Here is a 22,023-nt window from a genome sequence, read left to right on the forward strand (position 1 = left end):
TTTCTTCGCATGCAGTTTTTCCATGGTTTCAAAAAGATAAGGTTTGCCTATAAAAGGACCTTTGTTGCTATCTGGTTATGTGTGGAACCTGACGGAACTGCCACGGTGAGTCGAGAACATGTTTTCCAGGCCTAATTTATAAGAATTTATCCATTTTCCCCTAGATGTCTAAATGAACTGGAACTTGCTGATCTTTTAAAAGCTTAGCCAGACTCAATCATGTTTTTAATTTTGTGTAGATGCTGCTACTCTGGACCCTTTCACTGCTGCTGGGAGCAGTAGCAGGTAAGAAAAAATATGAATGTGGAACTGGGAAAGATTCACTGTTCAACATGGTCAGGAGGGCTATGGCAGCTGGATTCAGACCACAGTAATAACAGGAAGCTTTCCTTCAAGGAGTAAAGCACAGGAGATGCATAAGAACACAGGTATGTGGAGTAGGGCTGTCAATTAACATCGAAGATGCCCAGTTAAATTTGAATTTCAGATAAACAACAAATATTTCCCATAAACAATAAATATTTATACTAAAACATTATCATTTATCTGAATTTCAAATTTTCTTGTATTTTGATTTGCTAAATCTAGCAACCCTGACATTAACCCTAGTTAGGAGTTTGAACCTTGGCTCCATTTAATAAATATTATAAATATGGAGCTGTATTTAATATATATAAAGTATATAAGCATTTCCAATATTATATATTTATATAATATTTCATTATATAGATGTATGTATCTATATATTAAAGATATATAAAGATACACATATGCACCACCTACAACTGTGTTACCCTGAGCAAAATTCTTAACTTTTCTGTGCTTCAGAATCTTTGTCTACAAAATGGGGAGAGTAGGATTTCCCCTCTCCTAGGATTATTGTAAGGATTAGGTCAGATTAGTAAATCATCCAGCCCAGCACCTGGCACATGGTAAGATTTTGAGAAAGCCCCCAACAACAGCTGCTACCCTTACTCCTACCATTAATCTGGATTTATTCTCCTTAGAAAAGAAAACCCTTCTTTGGGTTGAGTGACATTCAGGCCTAGCGTTGTGTTAAACTGTGGATTTTTGGTTTGGTTGTTCGTGAACAGCTTCATCACAGGAATGAAGATGACCTGCAGTACAGCAAGGATAGGGATATATAGTTTTGGCCTTTCCATAAAATTTAAGCTCTCCTTTTAAAGCCCACAGCTAAATGGTGGCTATAAGAAGTTAAGGCTTAGGAAAACAGGGCTGTCCCTTTCTGGAGCATCTATGGCCCAAGGAAGATATGTGAGTTTAGAGGCTAAAAGGAGTCCCATGTTGGGACTGGGCAGAGACACAAGGGGAGTGAAGTGATCCTATGTGGTAGAATTGAGGAACAGCAGCCGGTCTGCAACAGGTGTGTTGTTTTTCGAAGCTGTTTTGTGAGTGTGTGGCTTAGGAGGGTGCTGAGAGTAGTAGAGGAAGAAAGTCTACCACACAGTGTAATTTAACTTCTGTACTGGAAGAGAGATCGTTAAAAAGAGCATGCTTGTAAAACTAATATCCTTCTGGGGGACTGCAGGAAAAGAAGTTTGCTACCCAAGACTTGGCTGCTTCAGCGATGATTCCCCATGGGCAGGAATTGTGGAAAGACCCCTTCATATATTGCCCTGGGCTCCAAAAGATGTCAATACCCGCTTCCTCCTATATACTAATGAGAACCCAAAGGACTTTCAAGTAAGACCTACCACTGTGTTTTGAACCAAGTTCCACCTGTTTTATGTAATAAGGATACTGAATTTCAAGTTCTTAAGAGAAAAAAAATGAGGCTGTGAAATTTGCATCTTTTTAGATATTCAGGGCACTGAGCTTGGGTATTATGTAATGTAAATTGTTTATAAAAGGTTCATTAACTTCATATTATTTTTTCCTTCCTCTATAATATTTAATAAATATTATAAATATGAGACTATATTGAGATATGTAAAGTATATAAACATTCCCAATATTATATATTTATATAATGTCCCATTATATATTATATATAGGTATCTCTATATTAGATAAATAAATAATATATCTATCTATATTAGATAGATATATAAAGATACACACGCATGCACACACACATGAAGCCTTCCATTGTGTGAATAAAAGATCATTATAATCATTACAAGGTTATAACAGCATATTATCCCAAGTTGAACAACTGCAAACATGTTGTGATGACTGGGAAATGGCAACATGGTGATGATAGTGAATAGTATGGTTGTAAGGGCAGAATCATTATTCACAAGGATCCTGAATCCTAGCACTCTTCTACTTACTGTCTCCCTCCACGTGCAAATGGTTCTATTGGCTACTGTAAGAAACCGACATGAAACACTTTTCTGTCTAAACAGGAACTTGTTGCAGATCCATCAACCATCAGTGACTCCAATTTCAAAACAAATAGAAAAACTCGCTTTATTATTCATGGATTCATAGACAAGGGAGAAGAAAGCTGGCTGGCCAATATGTGCATGGTGAGATATGGTCATCTCTCAAGGAAAGGTTGTTTCCAAAGTGACAATTAACAACTGGTAAGGCACTGGTCCCAACCAATGAAGACAAGTGCTGGTGTCCACAGCCTCGGAGGATCTTCAGACCCCTGCTGGGCCTGGAGGTCCTAGGGGAGGTCGAGGAGGTGGTGGTGGGAAGAGGGGGCTTAGAATGGTCAGAGCAGTGAGGCTGGCAAGCATTTGGTGGATATAGGCAGTGGTTATTTAATAGCTGACACAGGTGTTTCAAAATTTTAGCAACAGATACTGTCTTACTGATGCACACCAGCTGGTCACAGGCCCTGTTTTTTCAATAGTTTTTAGTTTGAAACACTAAGAGGTCTCATTTTGCCTGAACAAATTATTTTCCTTTGATTTTTACTTGCTACTTTTTGATCTCCTCTGGTAGCAATAACTTGGAAAACTGTGTAGTTTCTTTATTTTGGCTTCTGTTGTTTCAACAGCAGCTAGCCTGTTTTCTTTAATTTGCCTTTGGCTATGTGTCCAGCCATAAAGAAGAATGAAAAGACAGAAAATCAAATAGGATAAATTTTCCTTGTAACTACTAGTGCTTGAGGAACATTATTGTCCATTTCATTTATTCAAATATTCATGAATTCATCGAATTTCTTTGACTTACTGTGGCACAGAGGGAGTAGACCTTTCTTCAGAGGTGTCAAGGAGAAAGACACGAAGGTCCTCCCAAGCCCAGAATTTCACATCTGCCTGTGGCTCAAAACAAGTCAACTCCAGAACATATACATTGATCATGAAGATAGATGAGCACCCTAGAGTCCATACACTCCGCAAGTTTAAACACAAGCAGTAAACCCACAACTGGCCTTCCAAAATAATTTAAAGCTGACGATTATCGGAGGGAGGGTAGTAATAGATTTTTATTCAGCAGCGAAGGAAAAAATGTGATTCTCAGTTCAAAAGTAATATAGCTTCCTTTGATATGGCTATACCATTTATTTCTAAGATCCCAAAGGCAATTGTGGGTTTTCTGTTTGTTTGTTTTTTGTTTGTTTTTGTTTTGTTTTGTTTGTTTGCATTGATTTGGCTTTGACAGCACTATTGCTTTGAGATGCAGAAACAAGTGATTTAAAATAGAAGGATAAAGATCCTACATTCCAGTCCCAACTTTCTCCTTAGCTAACTATGATTAGCAAATCTTTTCCCTGCTTTGGATTTTTCCTTTTGAAAACGGAAAAGTTAGAGATGATTTCTAAGATTGTTCCATTATTCTCAAATTCTTTTTGGAAAAATAAAAAAAAGAGGGTATATATAAACACACTCAGATAACAGAATTCCTTCCAGAACTAACCTCCATGAAACCATAATTAGCTGCCATCAAACAAGGCTTTCAGTAGACATCTGGTAGGCAATGTTTTATTGTGAAATATTAATAACTCTTTAGTGATGTACAATAAAACATGTTCAACCAAAAAATTTGATTAGTCTTTCCATTGTGGAAAAACTTATTTACCTTCAATGTATTTATATAAGGGGTCCTAAAATTGCTTTCATTCATTCATTAACTATTTATTGAGCATGTACTGTGTACCATAATTTGTTCTGGACATTCAGGCTATACCAGCGGACAAGGCAAACATGTCCTTGGGTGCATTCAGGTAAGGGACGATGTAGTCTTAACGGCATTTAAGATGACCTAATGAGCAACTCATTGTGCCACATTTTTATACATTTTTTTCTTGAATTAAATGTCTCTGTATCTGCTACAGTAGAAATCCTAACAATCTAGTTCCCACTCTGGTAAAACTCCAGTCTGGAGATGACATTAAACTTTAGCAGAGATTATATATCTATAACAGATTATAAGTGTTATAGGGGTTGCATTGGGGTTAAAATGATAACATGTCAGTCAAGGAGGGAATTTATCCTAGTCCTCCAATATGTTCATTAGTAATTAATAAAGATCCTGAATTATTTATCTGTTTATTATGCCCCTTCCACCAGAAACTGTTCCAGGTGGAAAGTGTGAACTGTATCTGTGTGGACTGGAAAAGTGGCTCCCGAACTGGATACACACAAGCTTCGCAGAACATCCGGATTGTGGGAGCAGAAGTGGCATATTTTGTTGAAATTCTTCAGGTAATTACCCCTGGATTATATGAAAGCCTATACACATGGTTTTCCAGATTGTCTTTCCAAAAAAAGAAAAAAGCCTGAAGATTTAATCATAGATAAAGACATTTCTCTACTCAGATATGATGTTTCCCTTGGTTACAAAGAAAAATATTTAAAAATCTAACTTTGGGTTTCATCAATAAACCGTAATGTCAATAACCTAGCTTTTTAAAATTGAACTTATTCAAACAATTGGTAGTTGTTTATAATAAATTCCACTAGTATTTGTTTTAATTTTACTAGTTGTTACCAATGTCAACCTTAAGATTAATCTAGTTTTGTTTGATTTCTTAAGAGAAGCACACTGATAACAAGCTAACCTCATTTAGTAACAGAAACCACAGAAAATGTTTACTTTAATATGGTTAAATAATTGTTTTCATTTTTACTTTCTAATCCAAATACTTGCTTCATCATCTCTGGGTAACAACTCTTCGTGTTCATTAAGGGTTCTCCATAGTAAAACAACAATATGCAGCCCTATTTCCACCATATTAAAACTTAAACCCATTTCCATTTTTCATTGTAACTATTTTAAAAAAGCATGGAAGTCATGTGCTTTGGAAAGGCAGTGTATCTTCTTGACACTGAAGTTTTGAAGGTTCTTCCTCTGCTCTTCTCATGAATTCAACAATACGGTCATGTACCACATAAGGATGTGTAGGTCAATGATGGACCTCAGATATGATGGAGGTCCCATAAGATGACAATGGAGCTGAAAAATTCCAATTGCCTATAGCTATCATGATCCCATAGCACAACACATTACTCATGGATTTGTGGTCATGCTGGTATTAATAAACCTACTGCACTGCCAGTTATATAAAAGTCTACCACATATAATTATGTACAGTATAAAATACATGATAATCATAACAAATGATTGCATTAAGGTTTACACATTTACTATACTATCTATCATTATTTTAAAGTATACTCCTTCTACTTATTAAAAAAAGGAAAAGCAGACCAGGCGTGGTGGTTCACACCTGTAATCCCAGCACTTTGAAAGGCCAAGGCAGGTGAATCATGAGGTCAGGAGTTCAAGACCAGCCTGGCCAACATGGTGAAACCCCATCTCTACTAAAAATACTTAAAGTCAGCTGGGTGTGGTGGCGCATGCCTGTAGTCCCAGCTACTTGGGAGGCTGAGACAGGAGAATCACTTGAACCTGGGAGGCAGAGGTTGCAGTGAGCCGAGATCGTACCATTGCACTCCAGCCTCGGCAGCAGAGCGAGACTCTGTCTCAAAAACAAAAAAAAGTCAAACAGCCTTAGGCAGATCCTTCAGGAAATATTCCAGAAGAAGACCTGTTATCATAGGAGATGACAGCTTCATACATGTTATTGGTCCTGAAGACCTTCCAGGGAATAAGAGGTGGAGATGGAAGACAGTGACATTGATGATCCCAACCCTGTATAGGCCTTGGGCTAATGCAAGTGTTTGTGTCTTAGTTTTTAAAAAAAATTTTGAAAACTTAAAAAAATTAACAATATAAAAATGCTTATAGAATCAAGATATACAGAAATAAAATATTTTGGTACAGGGATACAATGTGTTTGTGTTTTCAGCTAAGGGTTATTACAGAAAGTTAAGAGGTTAAAAAAATAAAAACTTGCATAAAGAAAGAAAAATATTTTTAAATGAACTTAGTGTAGCGCAAATGTAGTGTTTATAAAGTCTTCAGCAGCATGCAGTAACATCCTAGGCTTCACATTCACTCACCGCTTGGTGTCTCACCAAGAGCAACTTCCAGTCCTGCAAGCTCCATTCATGGTAAGCATCCTCTACAGGTGTACCACTTTAAAATCTCTTTTTTTCTTTTTGAGATGGAGTCTTGCTTTGTCACCCACACTGGAGTGCAATGGCGTAATCTTTGCTCACTGCGACCTCTGCCTCCCGGGTTCAAGTGATTCTCCCACCTCAGCCTTCCAGGTAGCCAGGATTATAGGCACCCACCACCATGCCCAGCTAATTTTTTTTAATTTTTGTGGAGATGGGGTTTCACCATATTGGCCAGGCTGGTCTTGAACTCCTGATCTCAGGTGATCAGCCCACCTCAGCCTCCCAAAGTGCTGAGATTGCAGGCGTGAGCTAAGCCACCACAGCCAGCCTAAAATCTTTTATACTGTATGTTTTTTAGGTTTAGATATATTTGGATACACAACTAGTTACATTGTGTTCCAATTGCCTACAGTACACAGTACAGTCACATGCTGTACAGATTTCTAGCCAAGGAGCAACAAACAGGCTGTGCCACATAGCCTAGTTATGTAGTAGGCTGTGCCATCTAGGTTTATGTAAATACACTCTATGATGTTCTCACAACAATGAAATTGCTTGATGATGCATTTCTCATAACATATCCCTGTTGTTAAGCAACTCACGGCTGTACTGGAAAACATTCTGAAAAGTTTTCTTTCTGACAGTCGGCGTTCGGTTACTCACCTTCCAATGTGCACATCATTGGCCACAGCCTGGGTTCCCACGCTGCTGGGGAGGCTGGAAGGAGAACTAATGGGACCATTGGACGCATCACAGGTTGGTCAAAACAGTGAAAGATGTCGGGGGGGTTGAGGCAAGAGGATCTCTTGAGACCAGCAGTTTGAGGTAAGTCTGGGCAACATAGTGAGACCCCCATCTCCTTAAAAAAGAAAGAAAGAAAGCTACAAAAGTAGACTAAATGCAGCCTCTGTGTGATCTAAAAGGAAATGCAAGATGGAAATTTGGTGCAATTCTACTGTTGACCTTTTCACATTATCTGAATTGGGCCCCATGATCAAAAATTATGTTCTGAGGCTTTGTAAAGTCTTCATTGATACCAGTCTTTGGTCTACAGCACTCTGTTTAACATATTTATATTGCATGTGACTAAAATGTGAATGAATGACATCCAGAGTTTTTATTCGTGTCTATTTCCTCATTCACAAAGGACAAGTTTCATGAATAGAATAAATATCATAAATAATAGAATAAATGTAATTAAACCCAAAGAGCTGAAATTTGTATAACTAATTATATTCTGCTTCAATAGCAATTGCTAATGAGCTTAAACCTCAAACATAACCCCAGAGTTTTCAGGGAAAATGTGGCCAGGGTGCCCTGGACTGCCAGTTCTGTGTGCTGCTAATGAGATAACAAATAGTATTTTACAAACCTGAGGCTGGCTGGATTTGACCAGTGAGCTCACATATTGGATACCCAGGTTCTAAAACCTCTGTAAACTTATAAGAAAGATACTACCATTCTGGATCTGAGAGGTGATGATTTCAAGGAAGGACCACCTTCCTCTTCCATCTGTGTTCCACCTTTTTGTCTCTGACTTGGTGATTCTCTTTTTAGCCCTTGGGATATGTCAGCTGTATTTGAATTTGGGATAATCTGGAATGGCTATCCATTAATTTGCTGTAGGGGAGTTCTGCCCAGGATTTTCTTTTCCACAGTCTGAAAAATTTCTTTCCCACGGCCTGCTTGGTCGGGTGCTGTGCAATGCAAGCCTCTGGTCTCAGTGATGGTGAAAGCCAAGGTCCTTGCCCTTATGGGAGTTCACAGTCTAATGGGGACTCTTTTACCCTGAGTGGTTTTTAGTCCAGTGTGTCCCAGAGTCTGCTCTTTTCTTGTAACTGCTGCTAGTGACCAAGACTCTCCCAGTGACTATGCATCCATAAAGAGAGGCAAATTCTTTGGTTTGGGGAAAATTCACTGTAAAGCAAATAGCAAACTAGAAGCAGATTTCCTTTCAGCAAATGATCAGGTAAGAAAGGACTTGTTCATCTCTTCCCATGCATAAATCATGCTTTACTCCCAATACTTGTACTCAGGACTGTATTCAGGACTTGTTGTAATTCATGACACATCCTCTTTACTTTAGGCTTGGACCCAGCAGAACCTTGCTTTGAGGGCACACCTGAGTTAGTCCGATTGGACCCCAGCGATGCCCAATTTGTGGATGTAATTCACACAGATAGTGCCCCCATAATCCCCAATATGGGTGAGTTCCTAAACCGGTCCCCCAAAAGGTTTTATAGTTTCTTAGTCTATACATTAGCATAAACCCTCATTTATTTTTATTGTTCTTCAGGGTTTGGAATGAGCCAACTCGTGGGCCACCTAGATTTCTTTCCAAATGGAGGAATAGAAATGCCTGGATGTCAGAAGAATATTCTCTCTCAGATTGTGGACATAGACGGAATCTGGGAAGGTAGAACTATTGTGTGTACAAAGATCTTCTTGGGGGAAATCTCGTGTTTTGTTTTGCTAAACTTGCTAAATCCTTTGAAATTGTACAGGTCTGACATTTTATATAACAAAAGACTTTTAATTGTGTCCATGAGATGTAGGCTTTCCTTGAGATAAGTGGGCATGGACTGGGAAAGCAAGTGTATTTTTGTCAACTTCCAGACACCTAATTCAGGGAATGAGCTTTTATTTATTTAAGCCGATCTTTTTCTTCTACAGTACTTTAAACCTTTCATTTAATTATGGTATTACCTATTATAATCTTAAACAGTATTCAACTTCTAGTTACATCACAAATCATAAATATACTATATCAATGACTTTGTTCTGTGACCTGCGTGAGCTCACACTAATTAGAGAAATCTACTCAACCGCTATATTCTGAATATGACGTTAAACTGGAAAAATGAAATCTGTCCTTGATGGGTAATTATGTTTGATACAAAGGGACTCGAGACTTTGTGGCCTGCAATCACTTAAGAAGCTACAAATATTACAGTGATAGCATCGTCAACCCTGATGGCTTTGCTGGATTCCCCTGTGCGTCTTACAGTGTCTTCTCTGCGGTAAGCAGACTCCACCTTCCACATAAAGAATTTTGTGAATGTCACTTCTCATGACTGGTGTGGTTTCCTATATGTGACATCATTCAATGAATGTTTATACTTTTGTACTTACACATGCCTTTAATTATATATATGTATTTAAATAGTCATAAATCAGAGTACTTTATAGAAATGAGCTTGTAAATGGAAATGTCCTTTGTTTATTTTCATTTGTATTACTTTTGTATATATTGAGTAAATGTTCAAACTTTTTTTAGAAATAACCCCAAACAAAAAAAAGTAGCTAGTCTATGGAAAGCTGAGGATGCTGATGAACATGGAAAATTTTTCTTAAATGCTAACCTGTTAAACTATTAATATATAATTATAGATGTGGACATCTGTGCAATTTCATAATTGACAAGATTTTTTTCCGAATTTTCATCTTGTTTGACATTCTCTTGATATCTTGGCTGATTTATTTATTTATTTATTTATTTATTTATTTAATTTTACTTGAAGTTCCATGATACAGGTGCATAAGGTATAGGTCTGTTACACAAGTAATGTGTGTCATGGTGGTTTGCTCTTAGTTGAATTCTTCATATGTAATCTCAAACATGACATCTCTATTGTCTGGATTTTTTTTTATAAAATTGACTTTTCTTTGCACCATAAATTTTTGCAATCAAAATTTGAAACCTATGGATTTAATAAGAAAATTTTCAGTGACAAATGTGCCAGGTGAAGTCAAAATTACCCAGGATATATACCTTAGTGATTAAAAGAGAGGACGCAAATCCTGATTTCACCATTAAATAGCTGAATATCTTTGGGCAAAACACTTCTCTAAGGAATTTTATTCATCTATAAATGTAAATAATAATGGTAAACTCAACATATTGGTGAGAGGACTTAATAAAAATACATATGTTATTTGCTTAGCCCAGAGCAAAAAATATAATAGCATTCAGTAAAGGTTAGCTTTATGGGAGAGGGAGTACGTATATTATTCACACTACAGCTTCCATATACAATAAGACAGAAGAGCCCTCCTCTTTCTTTAACTTTATTTTTATCTTCTTCCCCAATACCCAACAATAAGTAATAGAAAAAAAAAAATAAAGAAGAAAGTACAAAAGCCTCAGGTTCCATCCAGTTAAAACTTAGTCTAATTCAATGGTATAAACAATTCTTTTAAATGATACTCAGCACTTGTATAAGAAAAAATCTCAGTCTCGCAGATTTCTTCACCTTTGCCCTGCCTTCTAAGCTTCTCTCCAAGTGAGTGCTGGGGCCAGGTGATTTGATGGTGGTGGTTGGTGAGTGTTCAGCAGAGAAAATGAATTGGGAATCCATGGGTGCAAAGTCTTTGGGCTCCTTTGGACTCTGGGTAATAACCTTGTCTGTTCTACTGAGGGGTACACTGCTGGATTTAGAGATGAAGTCTTGGGCTTGTCTATTCTTCTGGCTCTAGCAATGCCCTCAGGGAACTTTGGCCATTTCTTCCTGGCTGCCTTGGTAACACCTGGATTTTGTTGCATGCCAACCCTGGGACTGTGGGGAGCCCATAATATGGTGCATTGTGCTAGGAGTCCACCACTTGCCTTTACTATAGAATAGCCTTGCTCCTCTTAGTAGGAATTGGGACACTTCTCCTGCCTACTTGGTTCCTCCCTCTACGTCTCTTTTTCCCATAAGTCCTTGGTCCAGAAATAAGGGGTATTTTCCTATATTAATATATCTTCTCCAGATACCAGCCTCACAGTAAGCCTTAGGCCAGCCTGGGCATTTTCTCTTCACATCGAATTCTCATCCGAATCTTCCAGATGTTGATATGCTAAATATGAGCTAAAGGAATTGAAAAAAGCCTGACTTTTGAGCCTGTTGTTCAAATAAATCCTATTTTGTTTATCAGAAACTGATTATAACCTCTGTTTTACTTATGCAATCTTTCTAAAATAAATTCTAGCTGTAGGTAGGTGAATGTCTTAGGAGCAAATTAGACAAAAGGCAAAAAATAGAAGATGGACACACACACACACACACACACACACACACACACACACATATTCTCTCATTGTATGATTTTTTTTTTTTTTTTTGAGACAGAGTCTCTTTTTGTTGCCCAAGGCTTAAATGCAACCTCAGCCTCCTGGGTTCAAGCAATTCTCCTGCCTCAGCTTCCCAAGTAGCTGGGATTACAGGTGTCCAACACCATGCCCAGATAAGTTTTGTATTTTTAGTAGAGACAGGGTTTCACCATGTTGGTCAGGCTGGTCTTGAACTCCTGGCCTCAGATGATCCACCCACCTCAGCCTCCCAAAGTGCTGAGATTATAGGCATGAGCCACTGCGCTTGGCTCATTGTAAGATTTTTATAGTATTATGTTCTTTAACAGTGAAGTTGGTGAGTTACTGTTGTGAATAATGAAATCCATTGTTAATTTTTGCTGCTGAGACACTATTAAAGTCCCCATTTACCATCAGAGCAGAACTGGCTTTAGAATACTTGAATGGCAACAACATGTAGAAAATAGGGTACTGAATTAAAAGACAGGGCACCCTCATTCATCATTTGTTTGTTTTCACTAGAACAAGTGCTTCCCCTGTCCAAGTGGAGGCTGCCCACAGATGGGTCACTATGCTGATAGATTTATTGGGAAGACAAATAATGTGGGACAAAAATTTTATCTAAACACTGGTGATGCCAGTAATTTTGCACGTAAGTTTCTATTTTCTTTATCTTATATTCTTATTGCTATATAGTTTATTATTATGTCCACTGAATATGTGCATACTTGCTTTTCTATCAAAACCTTTAAACAACCCCTCTGCAATGTGGAAAAATGCTTAATGCTATGTTCAAGGTAATTACAGCCAATTAGGGTGGCAGAACAGAGTTTGGGGTCTGAACTCTTAATGCTGCAAAAATAAGTTTCTTCACATTCTTCACATTTGATTCTGGTGCTGAATTCAGAAGGCTTTCCCTGTTCCAGCCTCCTTATATTCAGTAAAAATTTTCACTGAATATAATTCTGAGATTTTTGTAAAGGCAGAAAAGTAATCTAGGAGAGAGAGATGGCGGATGTTGTGGGAATGGAAAGACGTTGACAGATTTAAGAGATGCTTAGGACTGTAGGCTCCATGGGTGATGGGAATTAGAGGATCGATGAGTGGTAGGAATGGGAACAGGATCTGGGTTTCTTTTTTGAGTAACAGAGGAAGAAAATTATTTGGATGAGAGTCAATGGGGTTACCAATTTTTCAAAATACTAACAACAAATTTTATCTCCTCCCCAATTTGGCTCAGACTATCTCTAAATGGCAAACTATTCGCTAGTACCAAGAAAACAGGCTTTTGGTTTTCATAAATTAATGCATTCCCAAAGGCAATGAAAAGTTAAATTATAGAATTTTGAAAATAAATGTAGATATGTGCACAAAAAGATGGCAGTACTCTAAAATTTGGAGTGAAATTTAATTTATTTTCTATGAAAATAAACAGAAAAAATGTTACAGTTCACAATTTTATAACTACTTTGTAACACAAAGTTCTTATAACTTTCAAGAATAAATTGTTAGGTTGGAAAATGAAAACTAAATGTATTCCTTAGTCTCTTGGCTTGAAAAAAGTCTGTCTGTCTTAACTTTGAAAGAATTCTGCAAAGCCCCTACAACCTAATGCCTATCCCCTAACACATATAAAGGAATATCTATGACTATTTCATTAGAAAATTACTAACACACACATATATACAAACACATTATAAATAAATTATTCAAAACTCAGCAGTAATGGAATCCAAATTAAATTGTTTTTAGTGGTTTTTCTCTGCAAACTGACATTTTGTAATTTTTCTCCCTTGCAGGTTGGAGGTATAAAGTATCTGTCACACTGTCTGGAAGTAAGGTTACAGGACACATACTAGTTTCTTTGTTTGGAAGTCAAGGAAACTCTAAGCAATATGAAGTTTTCAAGTGAGTAAAATATTACTCCATGCTTCGTGTGTGTGTGTGTGTGTGTGTGTGTGTGTGTGTGTGAGTCTCGCTCTGTCACCCAGGCTGGAGGGTAGTGGCGTAATCTTGGTTCACTACAACATCTGCCTCTAGGGTTCAAGCAATTCTCCTGCCTTAGCCTCCCGAGTAACATCCACCACCACACCTGGCTAATTTTTGTGTTTTTAGTAGAGACAGGGTTTTGCCATGTTGGCCAGGCTGGTCTCAAACTCCTGACCTCAGGTGACCTGCCCACCTAGGCCTCCCAAATTTGCTGGGATTACTGGCATGAGCCACAGCAGCCGGCCAATGCTTCTTAAATATTGGAATACTGCACATGCATAATGTATGTTATCAATGTAAGAGTTGATCTATTCATTACTATTTGGGAGTACAGTACTGACATGTATAAGAAAAAGGAAGAAATTGTGTCATCCTTGCACCTAATACAACTCAGAATTCTGTTTCTAAATATTTTCATGCTATTTCCTGATAAAACCATTCATGTTTGCTTTGATGATTGGAATCTGATTTATAATCAGTAATTAATTAGTCTGGCCACAAAACAGATGAGAAAAGATGATGGAAGACTCTCATCATTTATTAAATTGTGGGAGGATTGTGACTAATATATGTTTGAAGTTTTATTAAAGTAAAGGTGACTAATATGAGACATTCATGGCAAATGGACTACCACCGAGTTAGCGTATGTGTCTGAATTTATTTAATATATTAGAATGACAAATGTACTCCCAATCACCTTAGCCAGAAATGCATTGTAAGCTCGTCTTAGAAGCATAAATAGTATGTTTATATATATACACGCACACATTTACATACATACAAATATATATGTATACATTTATATGTACGTTTATGTATGCTCATGTATGTTTTTGTTAACTTTTTAAATCCTAAGGGGCTCGCTCAAACCAGATAGTACTCATTCCAATGAATTTGACTCAGATGTGGAAGTTGGGAACTTGGAGAAGGTTAAATTTATTTGGTATAACAATGTGATCAATCCAACTTTACCCAGAGTGGGAGCATCCAAGATCACAGTGGAGACAAATGATGGAAAACTGTAAGTAATGAAAATCCAAGGAAATGTGAAATATTGAGTCTGTACTTATCATTCTATTCCCACTAACAGCCTTCTTGAACTTAAACCTCCTACAGGGGATTGCCTACACTCTAGTCACAGTGGCTTCCTAATGTCTTCTGTTTCTTTAGGAAAAAGTATAGAACTTTAGGAAACAACTTTTGTCAATTTGCAGATAAGTGTGTGTTAGCAGATACAAATTAAATGTTAGGAGGAGAATCTAGCTTCATGATTCTAAGTTGAGAGGAATATTTCCTCTGGCAGCTGTGCTTTGTGCTATCTGAGTGCTTCATGTGTGCGTCTTCCAAACTTCCTGGGCTCAGGTAATTGCCGCTTAAGTTGTTAGGAATACAGTGAATGTATCAAGGAATAGAAATAGGCTATTCTGAATCACTGGTCTTCTTGGTGAAGATGAAGGTCCAGGAGATAATCCTTGCTTTCAACCAGGACTGGAGTGTGTGGGAGACAAATGATGATGAATACCAGAAAAAGTGATCTGATGGTAATCATAACAATACCAATACTAGCCCAAATATTTTTGAATATTCGGCTGAACTCTGAAGCAAGGACTGTGCTTCTGTCATTCTATCTTTCCATCCTCATAAAAACCAAATGAGGGGACTTTGCTTCTGGCAAAGATGGAGTAACAGTACCCAGATTTACTGTCCTGACTGAAACAACCAAAAATTCAAACAAAGTATATGGAAAAACAGTTTTCCAGACACTGAACATCAAGCAATAAGGGACAGTGATCCCTGAGAGACAAAAACAGACAAGATGGAGCCTTGCAAATGCCCTAGCTTACTGCTCTGAGAGATTTCCAGGGTGTGTCACAGGGAGGAGAAATCCAGGCAGAGTTCAGTGGACTCCTTAAGTTAAAGAATCAGAGCTAAAAATCAGAAGATCCAGGGAAGTAGATGTCCTAGGACAGCACACCAGAGAGGAGGAGTTGCTGAGGAAAAATCCCAGAGATATGAAAAGCCCCCCTGAATATTCATCAAGGTACTGATTGGCACATACATGAGAACAAACCAGTTGGAGGTCATTCATATATCCATTTGATGGATTAGAGAAAACAGTCCCCATGCTCTTGCAGGACTGGGAATGGTGCTTGTTTCCACCAAGCAGACTGGAAAAGTTTATAATGCAAAGGACACAGGGTAGAGTATTTTAGAAGGTCTTGCTTTATAATGGAAAATAATTTACCTACATTGAGCAAGATCTGTAGAGAAACTGTCTCCAAATAGCTGCATTACAGAACAAAAAGGTCAAGAATATTTATAAAGATCCAGAATTATCAAACACCTAAAAATCTAAAATCCACAGTATCTGACTTTGACTCAGGGATTCCCAGGTATATAAAGAAGCAGAACAATACAGCCTATAATGAGAATAATCAATCGACACCAAACCAAAACTGACACAGATGTTACAATACCAGAGAAGAAAATTAAAACAGTTCTTCGACCTGTATTCTATTTGCTTAAAAGGTCAGTAAAGGCATGGCATATACAGTTTGAATGTTTCTCATCCAAAACGCTTGAGATCAGAAGTGGTTCAGATTTTGAATTTCTTTGGACTTTAGGAATGGTTGCATTATATGTACCAGTTGAGCATCCAAAAATAAAAAAAAAAAAAAAATCCAAAATCTGAAATGTTCCAATAAACATTTCCTTTGAGTGTCATGTTGACAATCAAAAGTTTCATATTTCAGAGCATTTGGGATTTTTAAAATTTATTTTATTTTATTTTATTTTTCCATAAGTTATTGGGGTACAGTTTGCATTTGGTTACATGAATAAACTCTTTAGTGGTGATTTGCGAGATCCTGGTGCACCCTCAACCATATATACACTGCACCCTATTTGTAGTTGTTTATCCCTCATCCCCCTCTCATTCCTCCCCCCAAGTCCCCAAAGTCTGTTGTATCATTTTTATGCGTTTTTGTCCTCATAGCTTAGCTCCCACATTATCAGTGAGAACACACAATGTTTGGTTTCCTTTCCTGAGAGAAGTAACTCAACAATGGATTTTTTATTTTTGGATTTGGGATGCTCGACCTATATAGAAAAAGTCCCACATTGAGTTTCTAGAGATGAAAAATACAGTGTCACAAACAATAAATGCACTGAATATAACTAACGGTAGATTAGACATTACAGAAGACAAGGTTAATGACCTTGAAGACATAAACTTTCCAAAATGAAATAGAGAAAAAAGAGTCTTAAAAATAATTTTAAAACAATATCAGTGATCTGTGGGACAACAACAATAAAGCCTATTCATTTGTCTTTGAAGACCCTAACAAAGAAGGGACAGAAAACTATAAAAAATATATGTGAAGAAGCACCCCAAAAGCTTTCAAACATGGTGAAAACTATAAACCAGCAGATCAAAGAAAATCACAAGAAACATGAAGAAAACAGCATCAACACACATAAAAATCAAAATGCTCAAAACTAGGTAGAACATACATTATTCAGGTGATTACACTAAAAACCTAGGTTTTATAACTATACAGTATATCAATCTAACAAAACTTCACTTGTTCCCTTAAATTTACACAAATAAAAAAATGTTCAAACCCAATTATAAAGACAAAATATTGAAAGTAGTCAGAGAAAAATGACACATTAGAAGAGTAAAGAAAAAAAATTACAGCAAATTTCTAATCAGGAACAATGCACACCAGGAGACAGTGAGACAACATCTTTGAGTACTGAAAGGAAAAAACTGTTAATCCAGAATGTATACCCATAAATATCTTTCAAAGACAAAGATGAAATAAAGACTTTTAAAACTAAAAAAATTCTTCACCAGCAGGTTAGCACTGAAAGAAATGTTAAAGGCAGGCCTTCAGGCAGAGGAAAATGATACCAGCTAGAAAAGAATTCACTAAAAGAAATTAAGAACACAGGAAATAGGAAATACATGATGAATACATATTTTTAATTCTTACTACTAAATTCTCTTTGAAAAAAATGACTTTAAAAAATAATGACAGTATTTTGGAAAGTATACATGTATAAGTAAAAAAACAGTGCATAAAGGGCAGGAGGGAGCTGAAAATATACTATTGGAAGTTCTTACACCATTTATGAATTGGTATATTCTCTCTTGAAGGTAAGATGTGATAAGTTAAAATATGTGCTATAAATTCTAAAATAATGAAACAACCACTAAAATATTGGAACAAAGGATAATAGCAAATAAAGCAACCAAGGAGATAAAATGGAATAAAATATAATCCAAAATCGAGCATGAAAAGAGCTAAAAGAGAACAAAGAATATAGAAGATAAATGGAAAACAATAGAAAGACAATAGACTTATACCTAACCATATAAACAATCGTATAAAGTGGAAATGGTCTAAATACCACAATTAGATGACAAAACTTATCCCACCATATTTTTTAAAACTCAGTATCCAATTGTATTCTAGCTACATGAATGCACTTTATTTATTTATTTAGAGATGGAGTCTTGCTCTGTCACCCAGGCTGGGGTGCAGTGGCACAATCTTGGTTCACTGCAACCTCTGCCTCCTGGGTTCAAGTGATTCTCCAGCCTCAGCCTCCCATGCAGCTGGGATTACAGGCATGCACCACCACTCCCAGCTAATTTTTATAGTTCTAGTATTAGCAGGGCTTCACCGTCTTGGCTAGGCTACTCTCAAACTGACCTCATGAGATTCACCTGCCTGGACCTTCCAAAGTGCTGAGATTACAGGTGTGAGTGACTGTGCCCAGCCTGAAATGCACTTTAAGTATAAAAACACAAATAGATTTCACTACATGAAAGAACAGAAAATAATACACTGTTAATCCTTAGAAAAATGTAAATTAAGAACAGAATAAGATAGCACGGTAAACCTATTTAAATGGCCAAAATTAAGATTGATAATTTCAGCTATTGTTAAGGGCTATCATACAGTGCTGATGGGAATATAAAAATGATATAACTACTTTGGAGAGCAGTTTAACAGTTTTTTAAAAACCCAAGCATACATTTAGCTGAGTCAGTGATTTCGGTGTTAGATATTTACCCATGAAGCAAGAACACATATGATTATACAAAAGATTTGTACATGAATATTTATAGCAGCTTTTATTTTTGAAACAGAGTCTTGCTCTGTCCTCCAGGCTGGAGTGCAGTGGCACAATCTCGACTGACTGCAACCTCTGTCTCCTGGGTTCAGGTGATTCTCCTGCCTCCACCTCGCCAGTAGCTGGGATTACAGGCATGCACCACCATGCCCTGCTAATTTTTGTATTTTTAGTAGAGACAGGGTTTCATCAGGTTGGTCAGGCTGGTCTTGAACTCCTGATCTCAGGTAATCTACCCACTTCAGCCTCCCAGAGTGCTGCGATTACATGCATGAGCCACCACACCCAGCCTATAGCAGCTTTTATTGTAATAACCAAAAACTAGAAACAATCCAAATGTCTACCAACAGAGGAATGGATAAACAAACTAAGGCCTGTCCGTACAATGGAATACTACTCAGCAGTAACAAGGAATGAATTAGTGGTACACACAACAATATGGATGAATCTCCAGATAGTTATACTGAATGACAAGCTAGACAAGAGTACATACACCTTAGATTCCATTTATATAAAATTCTAGACAATTCAAAATACTCTATAGCAAAAGCAGAGTAGTGGTTGCCTAGGAGGAGTGATTATTGGAGGGAACGAGAAGAAGCAATTATAAAGGGGAAGAAAGAAAATTGGGGGGATGATAGATATATTTATAACTTTGATTTTGGTGATGGTTTCAGAGGTGTATGTGTGCTGTGTGTGTGTGTGTGAAAATGTATCGATTTAAATATAAACAGTTTATTCCAGGTAAATTAAAGCTCAATAAAGCTGTTAAAGTAAAAATGTATATCCTATGAGGTAGATAGTTTTATTATCCTTATTTTATTTTATAGATAATTAAATGAAGGTACCATTCCTGAATTTCTATGCAGGAAGTTTGACTCTACAAAATTCTTAACTCCTGCAAAACAAATTCAGTTCACCTTTAATCATATATAAATATTGGTGCCTTTCATTTCATGCATCCTTTATAGATAACAGTTTTAACCTTTAATTTCCTATTTGTGAGGCTATCATTGAGGAAGTGAACATGAAAGGAAAAAAATATTTTCTGATCACTTTTTTCTGTGCCTGATAGTTTACATATGCTAAGGTATTTTATTAAAGAAAAATATTCCAAAGCATCATAAGTATTGTTTAGTCTTTTCTTTCTTTCTCTTTCTTTCTTTTTCTGTTTCTTTGTTTTTCTTTCTGTCTCTCTTTCTTTCTTCTTTCTCCTTCCTTCCTCCTTCTTTCCCTCCTTTCCTTCCTTCCTTTCTTCCTTCCTTCTTTCCTTCCTTTATTTTCTTTTTTTTGATGCACACAGGAAAAGAAGGCATATTGTTCAATCTTAATGAGAAAAATTAGTCATTTCAATTCAAAGAAAGACTGAATTAAAATAATGGCTAGCCACTGTAACACCAGGAATTGGATTTTATACAATGAGCTGATTTCTCATGACGGTGACTCTGCCCTTCCTCAGTTGCATTTGTTGACATGGACTAAGTGTTCAGTGACTGCTCATGACAAATTAGTCTTTCTTTTTCTTTGGGGTGTCTATTTCTCTCTGCTATTGCACAACCAGAAAATAACACTGGAAAGGAGAATTCAGTACTTTATGTAGAAGAGATCTTCCCTCAGCCATTGTCTGGTCTCCAGCACAGGGCGTGCCCTTCACTCACACTGGGAGGCTGGGGGCAGAGATTGTCCTCATTGTCAAGACTCCAGATGTGTGCCAGGAAGAGAAGGTGACTTTGTGTTGTTTTCTCTCCACAGGTTCAACTTCTGTAGTTTAGAAACCGTCAGGGAGGATGTTCTTCTCACGCTCAAACCGTGTTAGGAGACTGCTGTTATTTGACCAGTGAATTGACTTCTAATAAAATCTAGTGGTGATGCAATACATGCCTGTTTTTTTTTTTTTTGTTCAAAACTTCCATTGTTCCAAATGAATTTGTTGGATAAAGTGACTAAAATCCAAAATTTGGAGTTGGTCAAAAGAACCACCAATGACTGTTGAATTTTGCTGCATATTTGACCTTAGGAATTTGTTTACATGGTACTATCATTATGCTCATTATTAATATTACTGATGCCATTCTGGTCACTTAAGGCAGTCTTCCATATCCAAAATGATCCCCTCTTGGTAGGCTCACATGGAAAGACTCACAATTGCCACTTTTTCCATAATCTTTAAGTTCTGTGTCTGCTCCTAATCAGACATCCCAGGGGAAATGACACACAAGGAGATGGGGACTAGATGGGTCCAATGCTCATTAACAGGTCTACCTGCTCTACATGGAGCTCCCCCAAATCAGGTACTAGTGGATTTAAGGACACAAACTCATCATATTTGATGGCTGCATAATATTCCATGGGGTATATGTGCCACATTTTCCCTGTCCAGTCTATCATCGATGGGCATTTGGGTTGGTTCCAGGTCTTTGCTATTGTAAACTGTGCTGCAATGAACATTCATGTGCATGTGTCCTTATAGTAGAACAATTTATAATCCTTTGGGTATATACCCAGTAATGGGATTGCTGGGTCAAATGGATTTTCTATTTCTAGGTCTTAAATCTCTTTGTAAACATCACTTCATCCAGGACTCACCTCCATTATCCGCACCCACTAAGACTTGATTAGGGGCTTCCCCACTATACCCCTACCACACCCAGACATTTTGCCGTCTCAACACTGGACTTCCCATATTGTAATTGCTTGCTGGCTCACTTCTCTGTTTATCCATTTTAAACTCCTTAAGGAGTTTGCCTATTGTATGTGCCTGGCACATGCCTGCCATGTGGTAGAAGAGCAAATAAGTATTTTTCGGATGACTTTCCCACTAATGGAACCAATGAATGAATCCACTAGGGTCTAAAACTAGGCTATGTCTAAACAATAACATCCTAAGAAAGAAAGAGGTATTTGTGTTAGGTCTTAAAAGTTGGGTAGGAATTTGCTAAGAGGGCATGGTGGGAAGGGCACTCCAGAGAGAAGGAACTCCTTAGCCAAAGGCACAGGGGAATGAAAAATTGAAAATGCCATTTATTCTGTATTTTACCAAAGAATATGAAGTTAATCAACACACAAATACTTGTTTAAAAACCATCCATTTATATTAATTAGGTTGCTTTCACTTGCACGAACCAAAAGAAGCTCCAACTCAAATTTGCTTAAACAACAAGAAAATGTTTTGGCTCATGTGACTGGAAAGTTCAGAGGTAGAGGAAGCTTCAGGTTTTGATGATCCAGCCACTCAATGACCTCTTCAAGAGCCATTTTATTTTTCCATGTTCTGGTGTCTATGGTGCCAGTTTTATACCAAGTCTGGCTCCCTTCTCAGTTGAAGAATGGCCATCTCCCACAAGTGAGGCTATAAACCTTACTTTCACATCTAAC

At 37.2% G+C, this 22,023-nt stretch overlaps 1 protein-coding gene across 1 annotated transcript; it reads left to right on the forward strand.

Moving 5' to 3' along the window:
- Nucleotides 1-80: 80 nt before the first annotated feature.
- Nucleotides 81-20,522, forward strand: PNLIP (pancreatic lipase). Its single transcript, XM_032281756.1, has 13 exons — nucleotides 81-105; nucleotides 240-285; nucleotides 1,550-1,704; nucleotides 2,370-2,492; nucleotides 4,488-4,622; nucleotides 7,088-7,199; nucleotides 8,530-8,649; nucleotides 8,740-8,859; nucleotides 9,345-9,463; nucleotides 12,037-12,166; nucleotides 13,314-13,422; nucleotides 14,360-14,524; nucleotides 20,401-20,522. Exons 2-13 carry the CDS (start codon nucleotides 240-242, stop codon nucleotides 20,462-20,464), a joined length of 1,398 nt encoding a protein of 465 aa, XP_032137647.1. The 5' UTR covers nucleotides 81-105; the 3' UTR covers nucleotides 20,465-20,522.
- Nucleotides 20,523-22,023: the final 1,501 nt, after the last annotated feature.

The sequence above is a fragment of the Sapajus apella genome, unplaced genomic scaffold, assembly GCF_009761245.1.
Source record: "Sapajus apella isolate SASKATOON/1434 unplaced genomic scaffold, GSC_monkey_1.0 scaffold13, whole genome shotgun sequence".
In the NCBI taxonomy this organism is placed as follows: Eukaryota; Metazoa; Chordata; class Mammalia; order Primates; family Cebidae; genus Sapajus; species Sapajus apella.

Excerpts from the sequence above, each read along its gene's own strand:
- PNLIP (XM_032281756.1), top strand. The coding sequence starts at position 240 with ATGCTGCTACTCTGGACCCTTTCACTGCTGCTGGGAGCAGTAGCAG. Across the intron at positions 4,623-7,087 it reads ATTTTGTTGAAATTCTTCAG|TCGGCGTTCGGTTACTCACC; the intron begins GTAATTACCCCT and ends TCTTTCTGACAG. Across the intron at positions 14,525-20,400 it reads GAGACAAATGATGGAAAACT|GTTCAACTTCTGTAGTTTAG; the intron begins GTAAGTAATGAA and ends TTCTCTCCACAG.